Here is a 19,515-nt window from a genome sequence, read left to right as displayed (position 1 = left end):
TATTCTAAAGATTATATAAAAAACAAAAATATTGCTAAGCTGTAGAATATATATCATACATATAAAATTCTGAAAATGACTAATTATTAAGAGCTAAATTAAAGTAATGGGTTTTAAGTAAATATTTAAAACTAGATAAATTATCAGCATCTCTAATTAACTTTGGCAGCGTATTCCAAAGCTTTGGAGCTGCCGGTGCAAATGCCCTATCGCCTTCTGTCTTTTCAATTATGATTGGTAACGGTTTCAATAAAAGCTTATTATTAGATCTTAAACTATACTTGGACACCTCTTTGATCTCAATTCAACTCTATGTATATAAAATTAGGGGCACAGCCCTTGATTACTTTAAAAGGAATTACTAAAATTTTAAAATTAATCCTTAATCGAACTGGAACTTAAAATGGTGTGGTTCACTTCAGTACCAGTCAGATGTCCAAAAGTAGAAACGTTCATAAAAACTCCACATGCAAATTTATACATGAATATTTAGACATTGTTTAATTTGTCGCTATTATTAATTAACAGTCTGACCACATAATCGTGGGTTACCAAGGGAGAAGGGTTTCTGTGACTCCCAACAGCAGTAGTACATTATTTTACAAGTGTGAAATTTATCTTGTTTTGGGAATGTGTGTGTGTGTGTGTGTGTGTATGTGTGTGCGTGCGCGCGCACTCAGACATTTAAGCAACAGGGCAGTACAGTACTGAAGTTAGGTGACACCATTATTCCCTACCATGATGACTTCAAGATGTACATCACCACTAAACTGCCCAATCCACACTATTCTCCTGAGATCTCCACGAAAGTCACCCTCATCAACTTCACCCTCTCGCCGAGGTACAGCAATGTTCACAAGAGTGTACGCCTCACACGTACTGTCAACTCAAATCATTCGCTCACTGTGTTAATGTCATGAAAAGATGTCATTGTCTGGATTTTTATTTTTTGTTTTGTTTCTTTTTCTGGTTAATATACCATAAAGTCTGATAATAATGCGACATGTGTACTGTACAGTGGTTTGCAGGACCAGCTGGTCGGTCGGGTGGTGGCTGAGGAGAGGCCTGACCTGGAGGAGGCCAAGAATCAGCTGATTGTGAGCAATGCACAGATGAAACAGGAGCTGAAGGATATCGAGGACCAGATCTTGCTCAGGCTCAGCTCATCAGAGGGGAACCCTGTCGATGATGAGGAGCTCATACGAGTGCTTGGAGCCTCAAAGGTCAAAGCTGCAGAGATACAGGTCTGTAAGCAAACTTGAGAAGAACCTGACCAAAGCAAAGGATCACATTCAGTTTGCTTTCATTTTTTTGGGTTGCTTTTCCATTTTTTTCAGAAAATCTGGACATTAGCTAGCAATATTATTCCTATCATTGTGACAGGCCAAAGTGATGGTGGCAGAGGAGACCGAGAGAGACATCGACGCCACACGTCTGGAGTACGTTCCTGTGGCGGTGCGCACCCAGATCCTCTTCTTCTGTGTGTCCGACCTGTCCAACGTGGACCCCATGTATCAGTATTCGCTCGAGTGGTTCTTGGGCATCTTCATGGCGGGCATTGCTAACTCGGAACGCGCAGGTAAGACAGATGCTCGCACAGCACCAGCACCATCATCATCACCTCTGAGAGTGCGATCAAGAAAGCCCTCTTTCTTTTTTCCAGATGCCCCACAAATACAGTATACATGATTATGTAGTCGCATTGAAAACAGATCACTTCTGTCCCATCCATTTCAAGGACTGGAAAATACAATTCACTGGGATAGCGCAAGTGCTTTTAACAATAGATTTAAAAAGCTGTAATAGGTAAGCCAGAGGAAAAACCTCCTGAGAAGACATGAAGAAGAAACCTTGGGAGGAACCAGATTCAGAAGGGAACGTGGGATAGCGGGATTAGAAATCAGGTGGAGAAGAATAAAGACAAACTGGACGAAGAATGTTAAAGGAAGGAATAAAAATAGACATCCATAGAGAGTAGAGCAGAACAATTTGGTTATAGATTGAAGAATTTCAAGGTCTCTTCTCAAGGAGAAAGCGTGTTCTGTGGTTACAAACCACAATAACAAGCAATGTTTTTATCACTGAAGATAAACTAATTCTTATCGTTCCAGCAGCTGGCACAACAGATGTTCTGTCATGTCTTGCAGAACTAACTATAACATTGATCTGTAAATATACATGCATGATAATGTTAATATGTAAACAAAAGTGTGTGGGTTTTTTTTTTATGACATATTTATCAGTTCTCTTTTTTTTTCGTCACCCACTTCCTTATCAGTGGCGGCTCCAGAGATTTTTCTTTAGGGTGGCAAAGGAGGGGCATAGGTTCCAGGAGGGGGGCATAGGTTGTCGATGCAGCAGTTTATGCAAATCGTAAAAATCATTTTTACTTACGCTCAAGAAAGACTCACAATCAAGTCATCTTGTCAAATATGTATTGAGCTATTGTACCATCAAGGAAAACGGATTCAACCATCTAAACCATCTTTTCTGAAAGTATATTCCCAAGCAATGAATGGAACTATTCTGCCCTAGCGATGTATCAAAAAATAGACAGATAGCGAATGGTTTAGATTGTGGATCTTTACTGAAGACTTCAAACTTATACAGATGTGTTCATCCTCGATTTCCGTAAAACTAAAAGAAACAAATTAAGTATATCACTAAACTGAATAGCACACAGACGAAAACGCGAGCTAGGCTGACCTGCTAGTAATGCTAACACACAAGTTGTTTACTTTCTAAAGCCTATCACTTTACAAAACTATTAGCTTTCATTTCGTTGCCTAGCATACACAAAGTAGAACATAACTTACAGGTATAGCTACTACCGGAACCTAGCGAGACAGCACTCCATACATCCAACCAATGACTGTATAGCTGGGCTAAAAGAATAATTGAGTACCAAAATGCATTTAACATAGAAAGGACAAGACTGTGTTCTATGAGGTGAAAACAATTTGACCAACCTCTTTGCTCCAGCATGTTACCTCATCAGAAGTCGAGCATTCAGAAGAATCATAACAGAAGAACGTCTCTCTCTGGGTGAAACCATTTCAAAATTCGGGGGGTGGGTGTGTGTGTGAAATAACGTAAATAACGGTAGGTAGAGATGAGATGAGGGCTTAGTATCTCTGTAGATAGATAATTGAATTTCAAAAATGTGTTTTAATAAATAATTCTTTTTAAAATAGGGGGGCAACTGGGGTGGCAAGACATATTTTTACAGTGGCAACTGCCACCTTTTGCCACCCCTTAAAACTGCGCCTGTTCCTTATAGCCCAGGAGTAAAAGGGTTATACCCGGAACAAATTAGTAACAAGCTGAAAATTTCAGAATATGTTCAGAATACCTTTAGGAATAACATATTAAAAGTCCCCGGAAATCCGCCTTGTGCTCTCTGAGAAAATCAAGATGGCGTCCAAAATGGCCGCCAAATGGAGATCTGCCCATATCTCAGGCCCAAAACAAAATATTAATGCAATTAAAAGGTCAGAATATACTGTATGTTTTGTAGGGTAGGAGAGTAAATTCCAACATGTGTGTATTAATTACATTGTGTATTAACATTATATAATAACAATGTACACATTATTATAACAGTAACAGTGAATGTTATGACAAAATAATCGTTATGGTATCATGAAGATATCTCATATGTTTTTGAAATGGCTTCAGTTCTTAATGTTTAGGACTAATAATTACAGACTTATAATTGTAAATCTATACATGTGCTATTTAATGTACACTACCGATTATAGAGTGTGGATCCACTGGTTACTCGTTCACTCCGTATCATCCTATTCTGTTCACAAAACCAGTGGTGTAGTGGAGGTTTTTAAAGTGGGGGTACGCGATTCGGGACGTCTCCCCTTCTCCCCTCCCCTCTCTCTCTCTCCTTCTGTTCCTCTCCCTCACCCCATTCCCCCACCGCGGAGGCGGGGGCCGGCTCCACCCCATTCATTTCTATGGAATTAATTGAAAAAAAAACACTTTTTCAAACATCCGTTGCTCTGGCATGCTTTCACCTAGAGACGTGATTCAAACTCTAAAAACGTAGGAAAACTTCTCCTCTGTGAATCTGGCATTCAACTTTTCTGCTAGGTTCTACACTTTCGGATCAGTCCCGGCTCAAACGCCATGTGGGTTCCGGGAGAAAATCCGGCTTTTGAATGGGTGTCTATTGCGTTACACACCAGTGGAGCTCGTTTAGTTAGAGTGTAGAGAGCTTGAAAAAATAGCTCAAACTTTCTCGCTTAAACTGTGTTTTCAGCCACAAATTTCACTCTACAGACATGATTTTCTCAAAAGTAGTAGTCACACTTGTCGTGATTCACACAATGTGTTTACCTAACCGATAGGATTTACAGTTTTTGAATGAGAAGCCTCTAACTGAGGAGAGTGCAGCCGAGAGGCCTCATTGACACCCATTATAAACGTGACAGAAAAGTCACTCATTTTTAACTCGCTCTAGTGTCCTCACTTTTAACACTACAGACGTAAAAAATTACATCAGTGTATTCAGGAGACCCTTGTAGCGCTCACTGTGAAAGAATTTTGTGAATAGCTGCTTTCGTTTTCGAGTTATTCGTCGTTGTTCGAGGCCTGCTCCTGAGCAAAAAACAGCAGAAAACTGACAAGATCTTGTGTGACTCAGCGCTCCTGCTCAGGCCCGTCGCCATGCCGACTGGGGCCAGTGACGGAGCAGAGAGGGGAGGGGCTGCTGTCTCAAGCACACACATAATCATTGTAGCGTCATAGCAGGTCACACATTCACGGCCAGGAAACATGCGTGACCGAATTGCTTCGCGCACTGCATCCTCTCATAATTTCCAGCAGGGGAATTGTCACCTCGGGAGAAGTGGGTGGACGGCGTACCCCCGCGTACCACACCCACTACACCCCTGCACAAAACAACAAACACAATTACTAGGGGTTGGAGCACTTATTTTCATTAATATTAATTAAAGTAAATTGGTGGTGTAAAATGAAAAATGGCATGTTAAAAGGTCATGCTGAGTTCAGTCATTTTTAAAAGGTCATGCTGAGTTTAGTCATTTTTTGTCCGAACACACTGGCATTGCTAGTAGTAAAGACTGGCGCTAGAAACTCAAAGATTAATTTTTTTCCACCCTTAAACAAGCTTGAATAAATTCCCTACTTCATTGATGGTACAACAAAGGTCCAAGCATTACAACTGAGGCACTGAGAAGTGTTTAAGTCTACTCATTGTTTATAAGCAAGAGCTTTTATTGAGGCAGACCTTTTTGTCATGAAAGTCGCCGGAATGTTGAAGAAGTGTACTGAAACAGCTTGCCATTGTAGTTTTAGAAGATAGAGTTCTCAAATTTAATTTCCCTTTAATATTTTATCAAAGCTTAAAGATGCACTAAATATTAAGGAAATTGATGTCTAATTGTTGTCTTACATTATGTTCATGTATGTAGGTAGCCTACTAAGCTAATCTGTCAATCATGTCAACCATCAAATTCCATGTAATTTCCACATGAATGACCTTGTAATCTTGGTTAATTTTAATTTTAACAGTGTGACAATGGTGAATTTGCATTGCTTGTATGAGAGAACATATAATTTAACATTTCAATTGCATTTATATTATGTTTTATCCCTGAGATATTGAAAAATCTCCAATCGGCGGCCATTTTGGACACCATCTTGAATTTCTCAGAGAGCACAAGGTGGATTCCCGGGGACTTTTAGTATGTTATTCCTAAGGGTATTCTGAACATATTCTGAAAAATTCAGCTTGTTACTAATTTGTTCGACTCTAAATTGAGCGTAGGTGTGAATGTGAGTGTGAATGGTTGTCTGTGTCTATGTGTCAGCCCTGTGATGACCTGGCGACTTGTCCAGGGTGTACCCCGCCTTTCGCCCGTAGTCAGCTGGGATAGGCTCCAGCTTGCCTGCGACCCTGTAGAAGGATAAAGCGGCTACAGATAATGAGATGAGATGAGACTAATTTGTTCCGGGTTGAACTCAATTTTGAGCTAATGCTCTTGGGCTATTATCAGTTCACTGAAGTTTGTACTCGAGCACAGACTAGCACCATGGTGTAAGTGGTTAGCATGGTCACCTCACAGCGAGAAGGTTCTGGGTTTGAGCCCAGTGGCTGGCGAGGTCCTTTCTGTGTGGAGTTTGCATGTTCTCCTCGTGTCTGTGTGGGTTTCCTCTGGGTGTTCTGGTTTCCTGCACAGTTCAAAGACATGCGGTTAGGTTAATATGGGACGGCCTTGGGCCGAGGTGCCCTTGAACGAGGCACCTAACTCCCAACTGCTCCCTGGGCGCTGTTAGCATGGCTGCCCACTGCTCTATCTATATGTGTGTGCTCATTGCTCGTGTGTGTGTGTGTGTGTGTGTGTGTGTGTGTGTGTGTGTGTGTGTGCGTGCACTGCTTCAAATGGGTTAAATGCAGAGAGGAATTTCACAACCGTGTGATGAATAAAGTTGTTCTTCTTCTTCATGTTGTGGTGCCTTTGTTCCACACATTGGCCAGTACCTTCTCGAAGAATAATTAAAAAATGGCTGTGATCCAACACCTCCAGTCTCTGCTTCCTGAGAAGTTCAGTCACTGGCTGACGGCGTGTAATGTATTTTTTGCTGACCTTGTAGCTTAGGAAAGAGCTTTCTGTCTTCATGTGTGACCTGTGTGCAATTCGTATCACATGATCAGATAAAAATCCACCTGCTCCTGGATGCACCAGAGTTTGTTAGAGAACATAACGAAACAAAAGGCATCATGAAGTGACTGACTAGCTATTAAATGGACAGTCCATCAAACGGAGCGCATTAGTCAGAGAAACATCCAGGAGACTGAAGGTATCGCTCAGCATGATGCTGCCACCACCATGCTTCACTGCGTGGATGGTGTTCTCAGGTTGACGAGGAGCGAAATTCGATCGATGCTTTAAACTGGAATTATGCATCATTATGGAAGATGATAAAATTTTTATTTTGATTCGTAGTTTTTTGTTTTGTCAATTGTCATCCATTTTATGCTAGTATTAATATCGTAAAAGTGACTCCATTGCAGCCATCTGTCTTGATGTAGCTTTGTCTTTTTTTTTTTTTAGACGACCTGGGGCAGCGCATCATCAACATTAACGAGTACTTCACTTTTAGCCTCTACAGCAACGTGTGCCGCAGCCTGTTCGAGAAGCACAAGCTCATGTTCGCATTCCTGCTGTGTGTTCGCATCTTGATGAACGAACATAAGATTGATATGGTGAGGGGAGGGAAAAAAAAAAACAACCTCTTGGCCAGTCCTACTTTTCTGTCTTCAGGGTTTTTTTTTTTTTTCAGTATGCTGTGACTTCAGCTGCTGGAATATCAGTCAGTCTTCTATGATAATTTATGTAACGTAAATGATTTATGGAAATGGTTCACCTCTGTTTTAATGCTCTGGATGTCCAGGCTGAGTGGCAGTACATGTTGTCAGGAGGCACAAGCATGCAGGAGCTTCCAAACCCATCACCCACCTGGTTATCAGAACGGGCGTGGCAGGACATCATGGCCCTCAGTGCTCTGCCCAACTTCGAAGGCCTGGCAGATACCTTCTCCACATATGAGCCTGAATACAGGAGGATCTTTGACAGCAGCCATCCACACCGGTATCTTCTAACTAACATATAGACGTATACAAACAGATACTAATTAAAAGTTTGTGAACACCTGACCATCGCACCTATATGTGGCTCTTCCCCATGTCCTGTGTATGTGTCTGAGTTCATTGTTCTGTTCCTGTGATTGAACAGAGAACCTCTCCCGGCCGAGTGGAAGAGTAAGCTGGACAATTTTCAGCGGCTGTTAGTGCTGCGCTGTCTGCGTTTAGACTGCCTCACACGCGGCCTGCAGGACTTCGTGTCAGCACAGCTGGGTCAGCGCTTCATCGAGCCTCAGGTTAAAAATATCTATCGTTTCTGATAATCTACTGGAGCAGCAGAGCTCAGGGTCTTTAAATCCTGAAGGCTGCCATAAAGGAGTGGTTCAGTGAATAATTATTTACACAATTTCACTTTTTACAACAAATGTATTCGATCATCAAAAACTGTTTGGTGTTTTGACAGTTTGCTTCTTTATTTCTGCACTAGAGCTACAACGATAATGTATATAACAAGTCATGAAAGTCTGTTTCATCCAGAGGTTTTTCTGTAAAAAAAAAATCCTGTGTTGTTGAATGAATACGTGATGGAAGCAGTCATATTATTCGCACAATTTGGTATCTTTTTGGAACAGAAAGTTGGAAGTGATAAATCATGGTATAGAACCATCCCAAGAATTTTACTTAAAACAAGATGAACAATGTTCTGTAAAAAAAAAAAAAAAGGATATGAGCATATATTCTGTCCACATTCACTGGATATGAGCAACCGCGCGCTCTGATCGGCTACTGTACTACTAGGATATCAGCTGATATACCGTCAGTCGAGAAAAACAAAATGGCGGAACGTGTTACTGAACCAACTGAGGACGAAATAAAAACTACTTGAAAACAAAACCCTAAAAAATACAAAAAAGCAACAGAATATGGAATGAAAATATTTGATGGTAAGAACATCTTTTTTTTCAAGAATTATTATTATTATTATTATTATTATTGGGCGGCACGGTGTTGTAGTGGTTAGCGCTGTCGCCTCACAGCAAGAAGGTCATGGGTTCGAGCCCCGGGGCTGGCGAGGGCCTTTCTGTGTGGAGTTTGCATGTTCTCCCCGTGTCCGCGGGGGTTTCCTCCGGGTGCTCCGGTTTCCCCCACAGTCCAAAGACATGCAGGTTAGGTTAACTGGTGACTCTAAATTGAGCGTAGGTGTGAATGTGAGTGTGAATGGTTGTCTGTGTCTATGTGTCAGCCCTGTGATGACCTGGCGACTTGTCCAGGGTGTACCCCGCCTTTCGCCCATAGTCAGCTGGGATAGGCTCCAGCTTGCCTGCGACCCTGTAGAAGGATAAAGCGGCTAGAGATAATGAGATGAGATGAGATTATTATTATTATTATTATTATTATTATTATAGACCCCTTTCACTGACGTCACCCGAAACCGGAAGTAAACAGACCCTGCGCCATTTTGGAAGACCAACAAACTCGTGATTAGGGGGAAATAACGGCAGCGGTATGTGAACCCACGAGAATAAAGTGGAGTGGCAAACGACTTAAACAAACAAATCTGAGCTGTTTTATTTATGATTTATTGGCCCAACAGTAGACTTGAAAGAAACCTGTGTGAGACTTGGCAAAAAACTGTGGATATAATGGATAAGTCTGTGCATGATCTGCGGACACTTTGAGGTAAGCAAACGCAAGAAATTCAGATTTAAAACATGCTAAATTGGCCCCAAGTTGATAACTGTATGAGGAGCAAGCCTCCCAGACTTCTACAATTTAATAATAATAATAATTTAGGATGGTTTGGGGTTTGCGCGCTGCTGCCAGGTTGGTTGTTGAGTAGCCTGACTGTTTTTTTTTTTTCTTGCGTGTGGTATCATTGTTGACGCGAGGTTGTTTTTTGAACATGCCAATGTGGACACGATTTCCCCTGATGAGTTATGACTTCAGACGCGATGCATGTGTGGAGGTGTGGAGTCCGCGTGATATGTGCGTAAGATAGGCTTCTCATGTGTTTGGAGATCCGCGCTCTGAGACAAGCGCAAGCACCCCTCCCCCCACCCGGAAAAAAAAGGGACCCCCCGAAAATATCGGCATAGTTCGAACACTGAGTGTAGGCACTGGGTGTAAACAACAAATAGTTTACAATGTCTGGGTAGCAAACAGATGGCAGAATTGGTGTCCGGTCCTCCTTATGTTTCCATTCTCTCTTGCCGCGAGTCTTATCATATGGGTCAAACCCATCAATCACAGCCAGTTTCTCCACATACCGTGCCCTTTCTGCAGCTGGTAATGTACTCACATAACCAGAATTATCATCCATCGTGTCACTTTACTCTCGCTCGTACTTTGTTTTATATTGTGAGTGCATGTACTTGGTCTTCCAATATGGCGCCTAACAAAATCTCGCGGCGTGGTGACGTCATGTGAAAGGGGTCTATAGCGTTTTTCACAAATTGCTACTGTCATTTCGCCGGTTTGTTTACATTCAAAGCAGAAATTATTTTGTCGGATGTTTTGTGTCAAGTTTTTACGTATCAAATTTGCAAAAAATAAAAATGCTCGGTTTCTAAAAGTCCAGTGACTGTGGATCGAATAAAACAGTTATTCCACTCAGTCTTATCGTACATGGATTATAACCAACTCGCTGCTATGCGCCTCGTCGGCTATCAGCTCATGTCTGACTCGATTTCGTGGAATAACTGTTAATTATATTTGTGGAAAAGATTTTGAGGCGAGAAACGCGAGTCTAGCTCCGGTGCAAAATTTAATCAGCAAATGTCAGCTGCCAAACATGTCTTGACCAGTGCACTAAATTTGGGATATGTATTAAAAAAACAACAACAAACTCCTCATATTTAGTACTCTGTTTTAGACTTTCGTACTGAAAACATCACGCATTCCATCTTCCTATCTGTCTCTCTTAGACGTCTGACCTGTCTGCAGTCTTTAAGGAGTCGTCTGCCTCCACTCCACTTATCTTTGTGCTATCACCCGGTACCGACCCTGCGGCTGACCTCTACAAGTTTGCCGATGTCATGAAGTTCTCCAAAAAAATGAGCGCCATCTCGCTCGGCCAGGGCCAGGTGAGAACCAAAAAAAAGGAAACTTTTTTTTTTTCAGGTATCCAGTGGCGTGATAGGTCTCCTCCAGATGGTTAGATGTTCTGAAATTTAGTTTATTGTGTCAATTAAGATCTTCATCTCGCTCTGTGCAGCTGTATCTTATGCAAATAACATACAAATTACCTTTTTGAGAACCATCTAGGGTCTGCGAAAAAGAAAGACAGAATTGACATGACTGAAATGTCCTGTCACCCAAGCAGATGTTTTTACAAAGCGGTGATATAAGAAAGCATTTCTCTCCACTGTGTTGCTCATGCTCATTATGGATCTGTACCGAGTGTCTATCAGTTGTTGGCCTGTAGGTTACTTACATTCCTAACAAGCGTCAGGACAAAGACTGGTGCTTTCAGTTCCTTGTGAAGGTCTCGTAATGAAGGACGACAGACCTGAGGTCACACCCGTATGCATGAGACTTCTCCGAGCGCTAATTTGGGGATCAGGTTTCGCAGTTCATATCGTAATAAATGTGATGATTCAAGACAGTCAGCATTCCTCAACATGTGCTGGAAACTGACAAGCCAAATGAACCAGTGTGAATGGGAGAGAACATTCTAGAGACTTCCTATCAGTGACCCTCAGATACTGCATGTCATTCAGTCATGAGTGAGTGTTGGACAAGGTTGAGGAAATGCCACGGACCTGACGTCGATGTTTTAGAGTCGGTAAAGATTTCTAATGCAGCTTTTATGTATTATTAGCCAATTATAGATGATTTCATATGGTCCATCGGGGTGGAACCAAATGCAGATAAATTATTCGGAATGAATAGATAATTTGTTCTAAACAGATACAAATACATATGAATAGGAGACGTGATATTACTTGTTTAGTTTTCAGAAAAGCTTGCCATTAAGGTTCACATTTACGCAACTAAACATTCACTCAGGTTTTTATTTTCATCTGGGCGTGAGCAAGAGGATGGATATGAAGCTTGAGGGGGCAAATAAATACCACACTCATTCACAGGAATGTGCACCATTCATTCATCCTTTGTAACTACCTGGTCAGAGTTGCCTTGATGAAATTACATTCCTACTTTGTCTGGTGTGGATTTAAGGCGGGGTGCACCCGACGCGCACCTCCCTGTCCAAAAAAAAATTTTAGCGCATGGCTACTTGGAATTGTGACTTGATTGGATCGCAGATACCGAGATATGTCCGCTGTTTTTTAATTAAGACTGTTTTAAAAGAAGAAATAAACAAAATAGGTCGTTATGTGGGGTGGCACGGTGGTGTAGTGGTTAGCGCTGTCGCCTCACAGCAAGAAGGTCCGGGTTCGAGCCCCGTGGCTGGCGAGGGCCTTTCTGTGTGGAGTTTGCATGTTCTCCCCGTGTCCGCGTGGGTTTCCTCCGGGTGCTCTGGTTTCCCCCACAGTCCAAAGACATGCAGGTTAGGTTAACTGGTGACTCTAAATTGAGCGTAGGTGTGAATGTGAGTGTGAATGGTTGTCTGTGTCTATGTGTCAGCCCTGTGATGACCTGGTGACTTGTCCAGGGTGTACCCCGCCTTTCGCCCGTAGTCAGCTGGGATAGGCTCCAGGTTGCCTGCGACCCTGTAGAAGGATAAAGCGGCTAGAGATAATGATGAATGATGAGATCGTTATGTGGGATTGAGCTGAAGAGTTTATGGAACAAATTTGTATTTAATAGTAGGTTCCTAGCTTCATTTTTTTTTTTCGCTCTTGACACGAGTGCAGTGAAAAGCGAGCTGAGCGAGTCCTGTTGGATTTTAACAGGGCGCGGGAACTTCGGGCATCTCCATAATAACATACTGTATTCCTGGACTGCACTGTAAACTGTAGACATGTAAAAGGTGTGCGCCATCCTTTTGTGTTTCTGGTATCGTTCACACACATGCTCACAAGCCAAAATGATATGATGCTGCAGCAGACTTACTGCATACACATGTATTCATTAATAGGGTATCCCTGTACTCACTATACCCTGTGTATGTATATGGTACACGTGCTGTTTGGGGGGTGAGTCTCACTTTGATTTTTCCGACGGCGGCTAGATAGGTCTGTGAGAGATGTTGATTTTTGCAACGGCTCTGAAGAAAACCTGCTTGAAATCCCCTGAGTCTTGAGAACTAAGGCTTATTATCAGACTCGTTCACGTGCAGCTTGTACAATCATTGTATCGTTATCTCAGTCTGTTAGACTCAGGAGCTCAGATTGCAGTTACTGACTTTGTATTATAGACATGCAGCTCTTGCAGTCTTTGTTTATCGTTCTCTCGGGATTAAGCTCTGTCTTAAGTGGCCACTTACATTCCCTCACTTTACCTGGGTATATTCACTGCCTTATATGTGCATTGAATATCCTGAGCAGGAGCTCAGATTGTCGTTGCTAAAATAGTAATAATTTATTGATAAAAGGTGTTTTGTGGTCAGTGTACTACACTGCAGAGCTTACGTGGGCCTCTGGTGGCCCCTGGCCTTCCTGAGTCCCCCCTGTTTATATTTTTAAAAATGTAACCAGTTAAATTAATTAGAAAATATTATGGGAAGATACGAACGTAAATGATTTTTAAAAAAAATAAAGAAAGAAGAAAAAAGAAACAGTCCCACACACATCTGAGTGCGAGTACAAATGTATACGGACATGTAAACATGATTTTAATTTTCAGTTATTTCCTGCTTTATTAGGTTTTTTGAATGGAGCCAGATATTTTTTATTTTAACAGCTGGTTGTAATCTCACAGCCATGGACTGATTGTCCTGTGTACTGCATGCAGTCTGGAATGTTTTAACCTCTCTTCTTTCTTTTATTTCCCCTCTCTTTTGCTTGTTCTGTGCTGTGGTCGGTTCTCAGGATGTTCCTAATTTCCAACTTTGAGACTGTTTTGGCTGTGGGTGACTGCTTTTCGTCCAGTGTGTGTGTGTGTGTGTGTGAGATTGTTTTGTCTATGCAGCATGTTTTCATGACTTAGTCTTATTCCATTGTCATGGCACTGTGTTTTGGTTTTTTTCGGGGTGAGCCAAAAATTTATAACTTCTTCTCAAGCTCCAGGCATCCGAGCTTGGCCTTGTCTTTACGAAGTGGAATTTCAAAGAAAGGAAGCGACTATCTCACAATTCATCTCAGTTCCTGGAAGATCAAAAGCGATGACGGATCACAGATGCTTCATACTGAATTTTTTTGTTAAACCTTGAATGTGTGTCTGTGTGTGTGTGTCGATGTTGTTGGCTGAGTGTTTTAAAGGCTGTGTGTTGAGGCTGGATTGCTTGTTGTTCGTATTATCGCCGTGTTTGTGTGTGTGGTGCCTCAGGGTCCCTGGGCTGAAGAGATGATGCATGGTGCGATGGACAAGGGGCATTGGGTATTTTTCCAGAATTGCCACCTGGCACCCAGCTGGATGCCCTCTCTGGAGCGACTCATCGAGAACATCGTCCCTGATAAAGTTAGTGTCCCCAAACACATGCACACTTGCACAAATATACACTGCACATGTGCATATCCATGGTTGCATGTGTGAGTATTGCTGAGACACCAGATGTGTAGCATTTATTTAATTAGGTAATTATCTTAGCACCAGGACATTTTGTTAATTTGGAGCAACACAAAAAGCAATCACTCTGTGCGTGTGTCTGTTTCAGGTCCATCGGGACTTCCGTCTGTGGCTCACTAGTTTGCCCAGCAACAAATTCCCCGTCTCCATCCTTCAGAACAGCTCCAAAATGACCATTGAGCCTCCACGAGGCATCAAGGCCAACCTTCTGAAGACCTACCGGAGTCTCAGTAATGACTTCGTCAACTCCTGCTCCAAGGTGCACACACACACACATGCACACTTATTTAAACCCAGATAAAGTGATCTCATGTGTTTACTTCACTTGATGCCCTCAGGGCTGTACTGTAAACATCTCACTAAAATAAAATTCAGTCTCCTTTCCCTCTCTCTCTTTTATCTCTCTCCCAGATTGCAGAGTTCAGGTCTCTGTTGCTGTCTCTCTGTCTGTTCCACGGAAACATCATTGAGCGCAGGAAATTTGGTCCACTGGGTTTCAACATTCCATATGAGTTCACGGACGGAGACCTGCAAATCTGCATCAGCCAACTCAAAATGTTCCTTGATGAATACCAGAATGTTCCTTACAAGGCAAGCACATGCGCACACGCACCACGCACACACACACACAGATGCACATGCTGCGTTAACACATGATCATCATACTCCAGCATGCCTCTTTTTCATCCCTTATCCTGTCTCTTTCCTGTTCCACCACAACACAGCTGATTCATTCACCAGATGTACCAGAGCACACCACTGAGCCGACTTTATTTTTTTAACATGCGTTATGGCTGTATTACGATGGGAAAAGAAGCATATTCTTTCTCTACAAGTCCTGGCCAAGAAGAACGCATCTGAGAAATAATCCTCAGGCAAAATAAATGGTAGTGCCTGCCAGTTATCCAGGATGGCCTCAATAAAAATTATAGTGTGAAAGGAGGAGAAAACACTCCTCTCTTCTTTCCCTTGCATTCATATTTTTAACATGGCACAGCTTAAAATATCACCAACACAGGACAGTTTGTATTTTGAGTGTACGGTGTTCGAGAGAAATCAGAACAGAGATGCTGCGTCGCTGTTGATTTTGAGACGGTTGTCCTGCTGCAGAAACTTTCCCCTGCTTTTCTCCTCACGCCTTGCCTTGAAAAGGAAAAAAAATATCCTGTATCAAGGCAGGAAGCAAAACAATCAGGTCATACATAAACAACGTCTGCACAAATGCCTGAATAGCTTTTCCCAAAAGCATCACAAAGCTCGCTGGACCACTGAACGGACAACTCGGTCATGACTTTATTCTATAACGTCCACATTTTTTTTTTCCCACTCTCTATCTCGCACTACCTGTCTCTGTGCTTAGGTTCTGAAGTACACAGCCGGTGAGATAAACTACGGTGGTCGTGTGACAGACGACTGGGATCGCCGCTGCATAATGAACGTGTTGGAGGACTACTACTGCCCCACTGTGCTGAACCCTGAGCACATCTACTCGGCATCAGGAGAGTACCGCCAGATCAGTACAGACCTGGATGTCAAGGTTTGTGTTACACGTATTCATTTAACAGATGTGTCGCTTCATCACAAAACACCACACACACTATATCAACACAGCGCACTGAGCCGATATTGTGCAGCGTTTCGGTAAGCGTGCTAAAGGTTTAATGGAAATTCACATCGCAAACCAATTCCCATTCTCGACTCTTATCAGCTGTATATGTCAATATTTACAAGCCGTATTCACGAAGGGAAGCCATGAGAACAGTTTTCTTGATCATTTGATTTGACACAAGTCTGGGAAAACCCGTCATATATCACTGGGGCAGAATTTGAGCAAAAGGACAGAATTGGGTTTTTATATCGACAACATACTTTGACACAGATATTGATATATTTCACCAAAACGGCGTGGAAAAGTTTTTATTTATTTTGTAATCTTGCCGAGGGCGGCACGGTGGTGTAGTGGTTAGCACTGTCGCCTCACAGCAAGAAGGTCCGGGTTCGAGCCCCGTGGCCGGCGAAGGTCTTTCTGTGTGGAGTTTGCATGTTCTCCCCGTGTCCGCGTGGGTTTCCTCCGGGTGCTCCGGTTTCCCCCACAGTCCAAAGACATGCAGGTTAGGTTAACTGGTGACTCTAAATTGAGCGTAGGTGTGAATGTGAGTGTGAATGGTTGTCTGTGTCTATGTGTCAGCCCTGTGATGACCTGGCGACTTGTCCAGGGTGTACCCCGCCTTTCGCCCGTAGTCAGCTGGGATAGGCTCCAGCTTGCCTGCGACCCTGTAGAACAGGATAAAGCGGCTACAGATAATGAGATGAATCTTGCCGAGCCAGTTTAAAGTGTAACCTCACCCCTCAGCTCTGAACAAACTCTAAATGGGGAGTCCTTCGGTAACGGGATTACATTCACAGCAAAATGGGGTAACTTTTTTTTTTTTAGTTGCAGCACTCAAGATAATGGTATTTAAATAAAAATTTCACACTGTATTTAATTTTATTAGCTTTGCCATAGTGAAATATATACATACGTACATTATGGCTGGGAAACCACTACAGCTTGCGCCAATTACAGTGGCGCCATTGTACTTAATCCGCATGCCTTTGGACTGTGGAGGAAACCGGAGCACCCGGACGAAACCCACGCAGACTCCACACAGAAAGGCCCCTGTCGGCCACTGGGCTCAAACCCAGAACCTTCTTGGTGTGAGGCGACAGTGCTAACCACTACACCACCGTGCTGCCGGAGATGTATGGGGCATCTATTGACCTGAACAAAGCATAGAAGAATTTGTCTATGTTTAACCCTGAACGCAAACTCTTTGAGGACGAAAGAAAAGTCAGTAACGGAATTACGTCAGAAAAAACTGAACTTTCATTTCTTAAAGTTCAAACCAAGATTTCTCTGAAGCAACATTGCTATAATTGGGGTGATGATTTTTAAATATGGTTTTCAGTACATTCTGCCTTGGATTCCAGATTTTCGCAACGTCACTGGCAATCTTAATAATGTCGTCATTTTGGCTTCTGCTGAAGAATTGCCCAAATCTACCCACTGCATAATTTTGAAAAATGCTAAAACTGGGCAAGGTGCTGAAAGGGGGGGCCGGTGCTAAGCGGAGGCATGGATGATCACCGTGTATATATTTAAAAATGAGTGCAGTTTCACAGACTCCTTCTCAAGGGCAGGGGCTGTGGAGGTGGGCCACCTGCATCTGGTTAGACGGTGTTAACATTCTTTTTTTCTTTATCAAAATATTTCATGATGTCAAGAAATACCAAACGGGTGACTCGACTTCAGCATCGACCTTGCAAGTTTCAGGATGATTTAAACCAGTGTATGTCGTTTTGAGCCATTTTCAACTCGTAAAATCCCAATTTTTATCAAAATTGTCGTTTTTCAGGGCTACCTGTCGTACATCCGCGGCCTGCCAATCAACGACATGCCAGAGATCTTCAGCCTGCATGACAATGCAAACATCAGCTTTGCCCAGAACGAGACGTTCGCCCTGTTGGGTGCTGTACTCCGGCTGCAGCCCAGAGCCGCCGCCAGCGGGGGCAAAGCCAGAGAGGAGGTACTGAGTCATCCTGAGAGCCACCATGAGCTCCTCACCCAAATTATATCACGTTAAAGTCAAAAAATGTCAACTATAAGTTACAGCAAAACTCTTTGTCTCCCGCAGATAGTCGAGGAGATCGTGACGGGGATCATGCAGAAGATTCCCGACCAGATCGACATCGAGGAAGTCATTGCCAAGTACCCAGTGATGTATGAGGAGTCGATGAACACTGTGCTGATTCAGGAAGTGATAAGGTGCATCTGTGCACACATCAGAAACAGGAAATACAGTACTGATAGCTTGTCATAGCATTATCTAAAACTTGGCTACCATTTTTGCCTTTTTACAAAATCATTCTCTTTTTTAAAGAGATCACCTCTGAATAATTATGGGTTCATGTCATAAAATGACACTAGTTCCTTACTATTTTTGCAATATAAATAATCTGTAACCATTAATTCTTTCTTTTTCAGTTTGTTCGTCACTTGGTCTCTCTTTTGTCAGAGCTTTTTATCTGCTTTGCCAGTGTTAGCAGTAATTTTAAACTGTTTCTTCTGAGATTGAATCCCAATTACAACAATCTGTCTATTTCATCTAGAATTCATTCAGGTGTCTTTGGTCCATCTTTCTCTTTTTTCTTTCTCATTTATTACTTTTTTTCCCCTGAGATCGTTTAAGTTCTTTGCCTTGATTGCTCTCTTTCTTTCTCTCTGTGTGTCAGATATAATAAGTTGTTAGAAGTAATCTCACAGAGTCTCAGTGATCTGGTGAAGGCTCTGAAAGGTTTGGTGGTGATGTCATCCGAGCTCGAGCTCATGGCCAACAGTCTGTTCATCAACGCCGTTCCAGAAATGTGGAAGGCCAAGGCAAGAATCTGTCCTCCTTACCCCTTCTCCCTCTGTCTTGTTTTCTCTATCTTTTCTTTGACTCTCTCGGGCACACAAATTGTTTCAGTCTTTCTAAAATCGATTCATTTAATACTTGGAACACAAGTTTGTGTGTCTGTGGGAATGCTTACCGAAGTCACTCCTCCTTATATACACGAAAATCAGCCTGTGATTTTTATTTGATGTTTTTGTGGGAACTCTTTTCTCCCATAGGCGTACCCCTCTCTAAAGCCCCTGGCCTCCTGGGTATCCGACCTGCTGCAGCGCATCAGTTTCTTGAAGAACTGGATCTCCGGCGGGATTCCAGCTGTGTTCTGGATCAGTGGCTTCTTCTTCCCGCAAGCCTTCCTGACAGGAACGCTGCAGAACTACGCCCGCTGCTCTGTCCTGTCCATCGACACCGTCAGCTTCAGCTTTAAGGTTCACAGCAATCCGACACCTCCTTAACACGATGTTAAACATTTTCTTTACAACGCCACTGAACTCTCTAATTTAGAATGGAAGAATTAGAGCGTCACTGTTTTCAAATCGTTTTGCTTTTTAGCAGGTTAACCACTTCTTCAAAGATGCCTTCAGATTTGTTCAACACTTGTCACATGCGTGCCTTTATGCTTGCTTCTAATTTGGAACTTTATCTCAGATCGAGTCACGCGACTTTAAATGGCGCCTACCAAGGCAGCCTTTTTTTTTTTTTTTTTTTTCTAATCGATGGAGGGGTTGTGAAGATAATTTGACAGTTTTCTCCACTGAATATTGTTGAATATGTTGCATAATTATTACCTCACGCAGCAAATCTGTATTCACATTGAGCCGATACCACTATTAT

General features: G+C 42.5%; 1 protein-coding gene across 1 annotated transcript in view; it reads left to right on the top strand.

Moving 5' to 3' along the window:
- Positions 1-19,515, top strand: part of dnah1 (dynein, axonemal, heavy chain 1) — a 64,834-nt gene that overhangs the window by 43,803 nt on the left and 1,516 nt on the right. The window contains exons 61-75 of the mRNA XM_060910212.1: positions 681-841; positions 1,019-1,244; positions 1,384-1,579; positions 7,092-7,243; positions 7,432-7,628; positions 7,773-7,917; positions 10,546-10,704; positions 14,012-14,143; positions 14,340-14,510; positions 14,663-14,842; positions 15,612-15,788; positions 17,647-17,817; positions 17,926-18,056; positions 18,524-18,668; positions 18,903-19,109. Of these exons, the coding sequence (XP_060766195.1) occupies positions 681-841; positions 1,019-1,244; positions 1,384-1,579; positions 7,092-7,243; positions 7,432-7,628; positions 7,773-7,917; positions 10,546-10,704; positions 14,012-14,143; positions 14,340-14,510; positions 14,663-14,842; positions 15,612-15,788; positions 17,647-17,817; positions 17,926-18,056; positions 18,524-18,668; positions 18,903-19,109 (2,550 nt within the window). The remainder of the gene's footprint in view (positions 1-680; positions 842-1,018; positions 1,245-1,383; positions 1,580-7,091; positions 7,244-7,431; positions 7,629-7,772; positions 7,918-10,545; positions 10,705-14,011; positions 14,144-14,339; positions 14,511-14,662; positions 14,843-15,611; positions 15,789-17,646; positions 17,818-17,925; positions 18,057-18,523; positions 18,669-18,902; positions 19,110-19,515) is intronic.

The sequence above is a fragment of the Neoarius graeffei genome, chromosome 26 (genome assembly GCF_027579695.1).
Source record: "Neoarius graeffei isolate fNeoGra1 chromosome 26, fNeoGra1.pri, whole genome shotgun sequence".
Lineage (NCBI taxonomy): Eukaryota > Metazoa > Chordata > Actinopteri > Siluriformes > Ariidae > Neoarius > Neoarius graeffei.
This window is presented reverse-complemented; position numbering and strand designations above follow the sequence as displayed.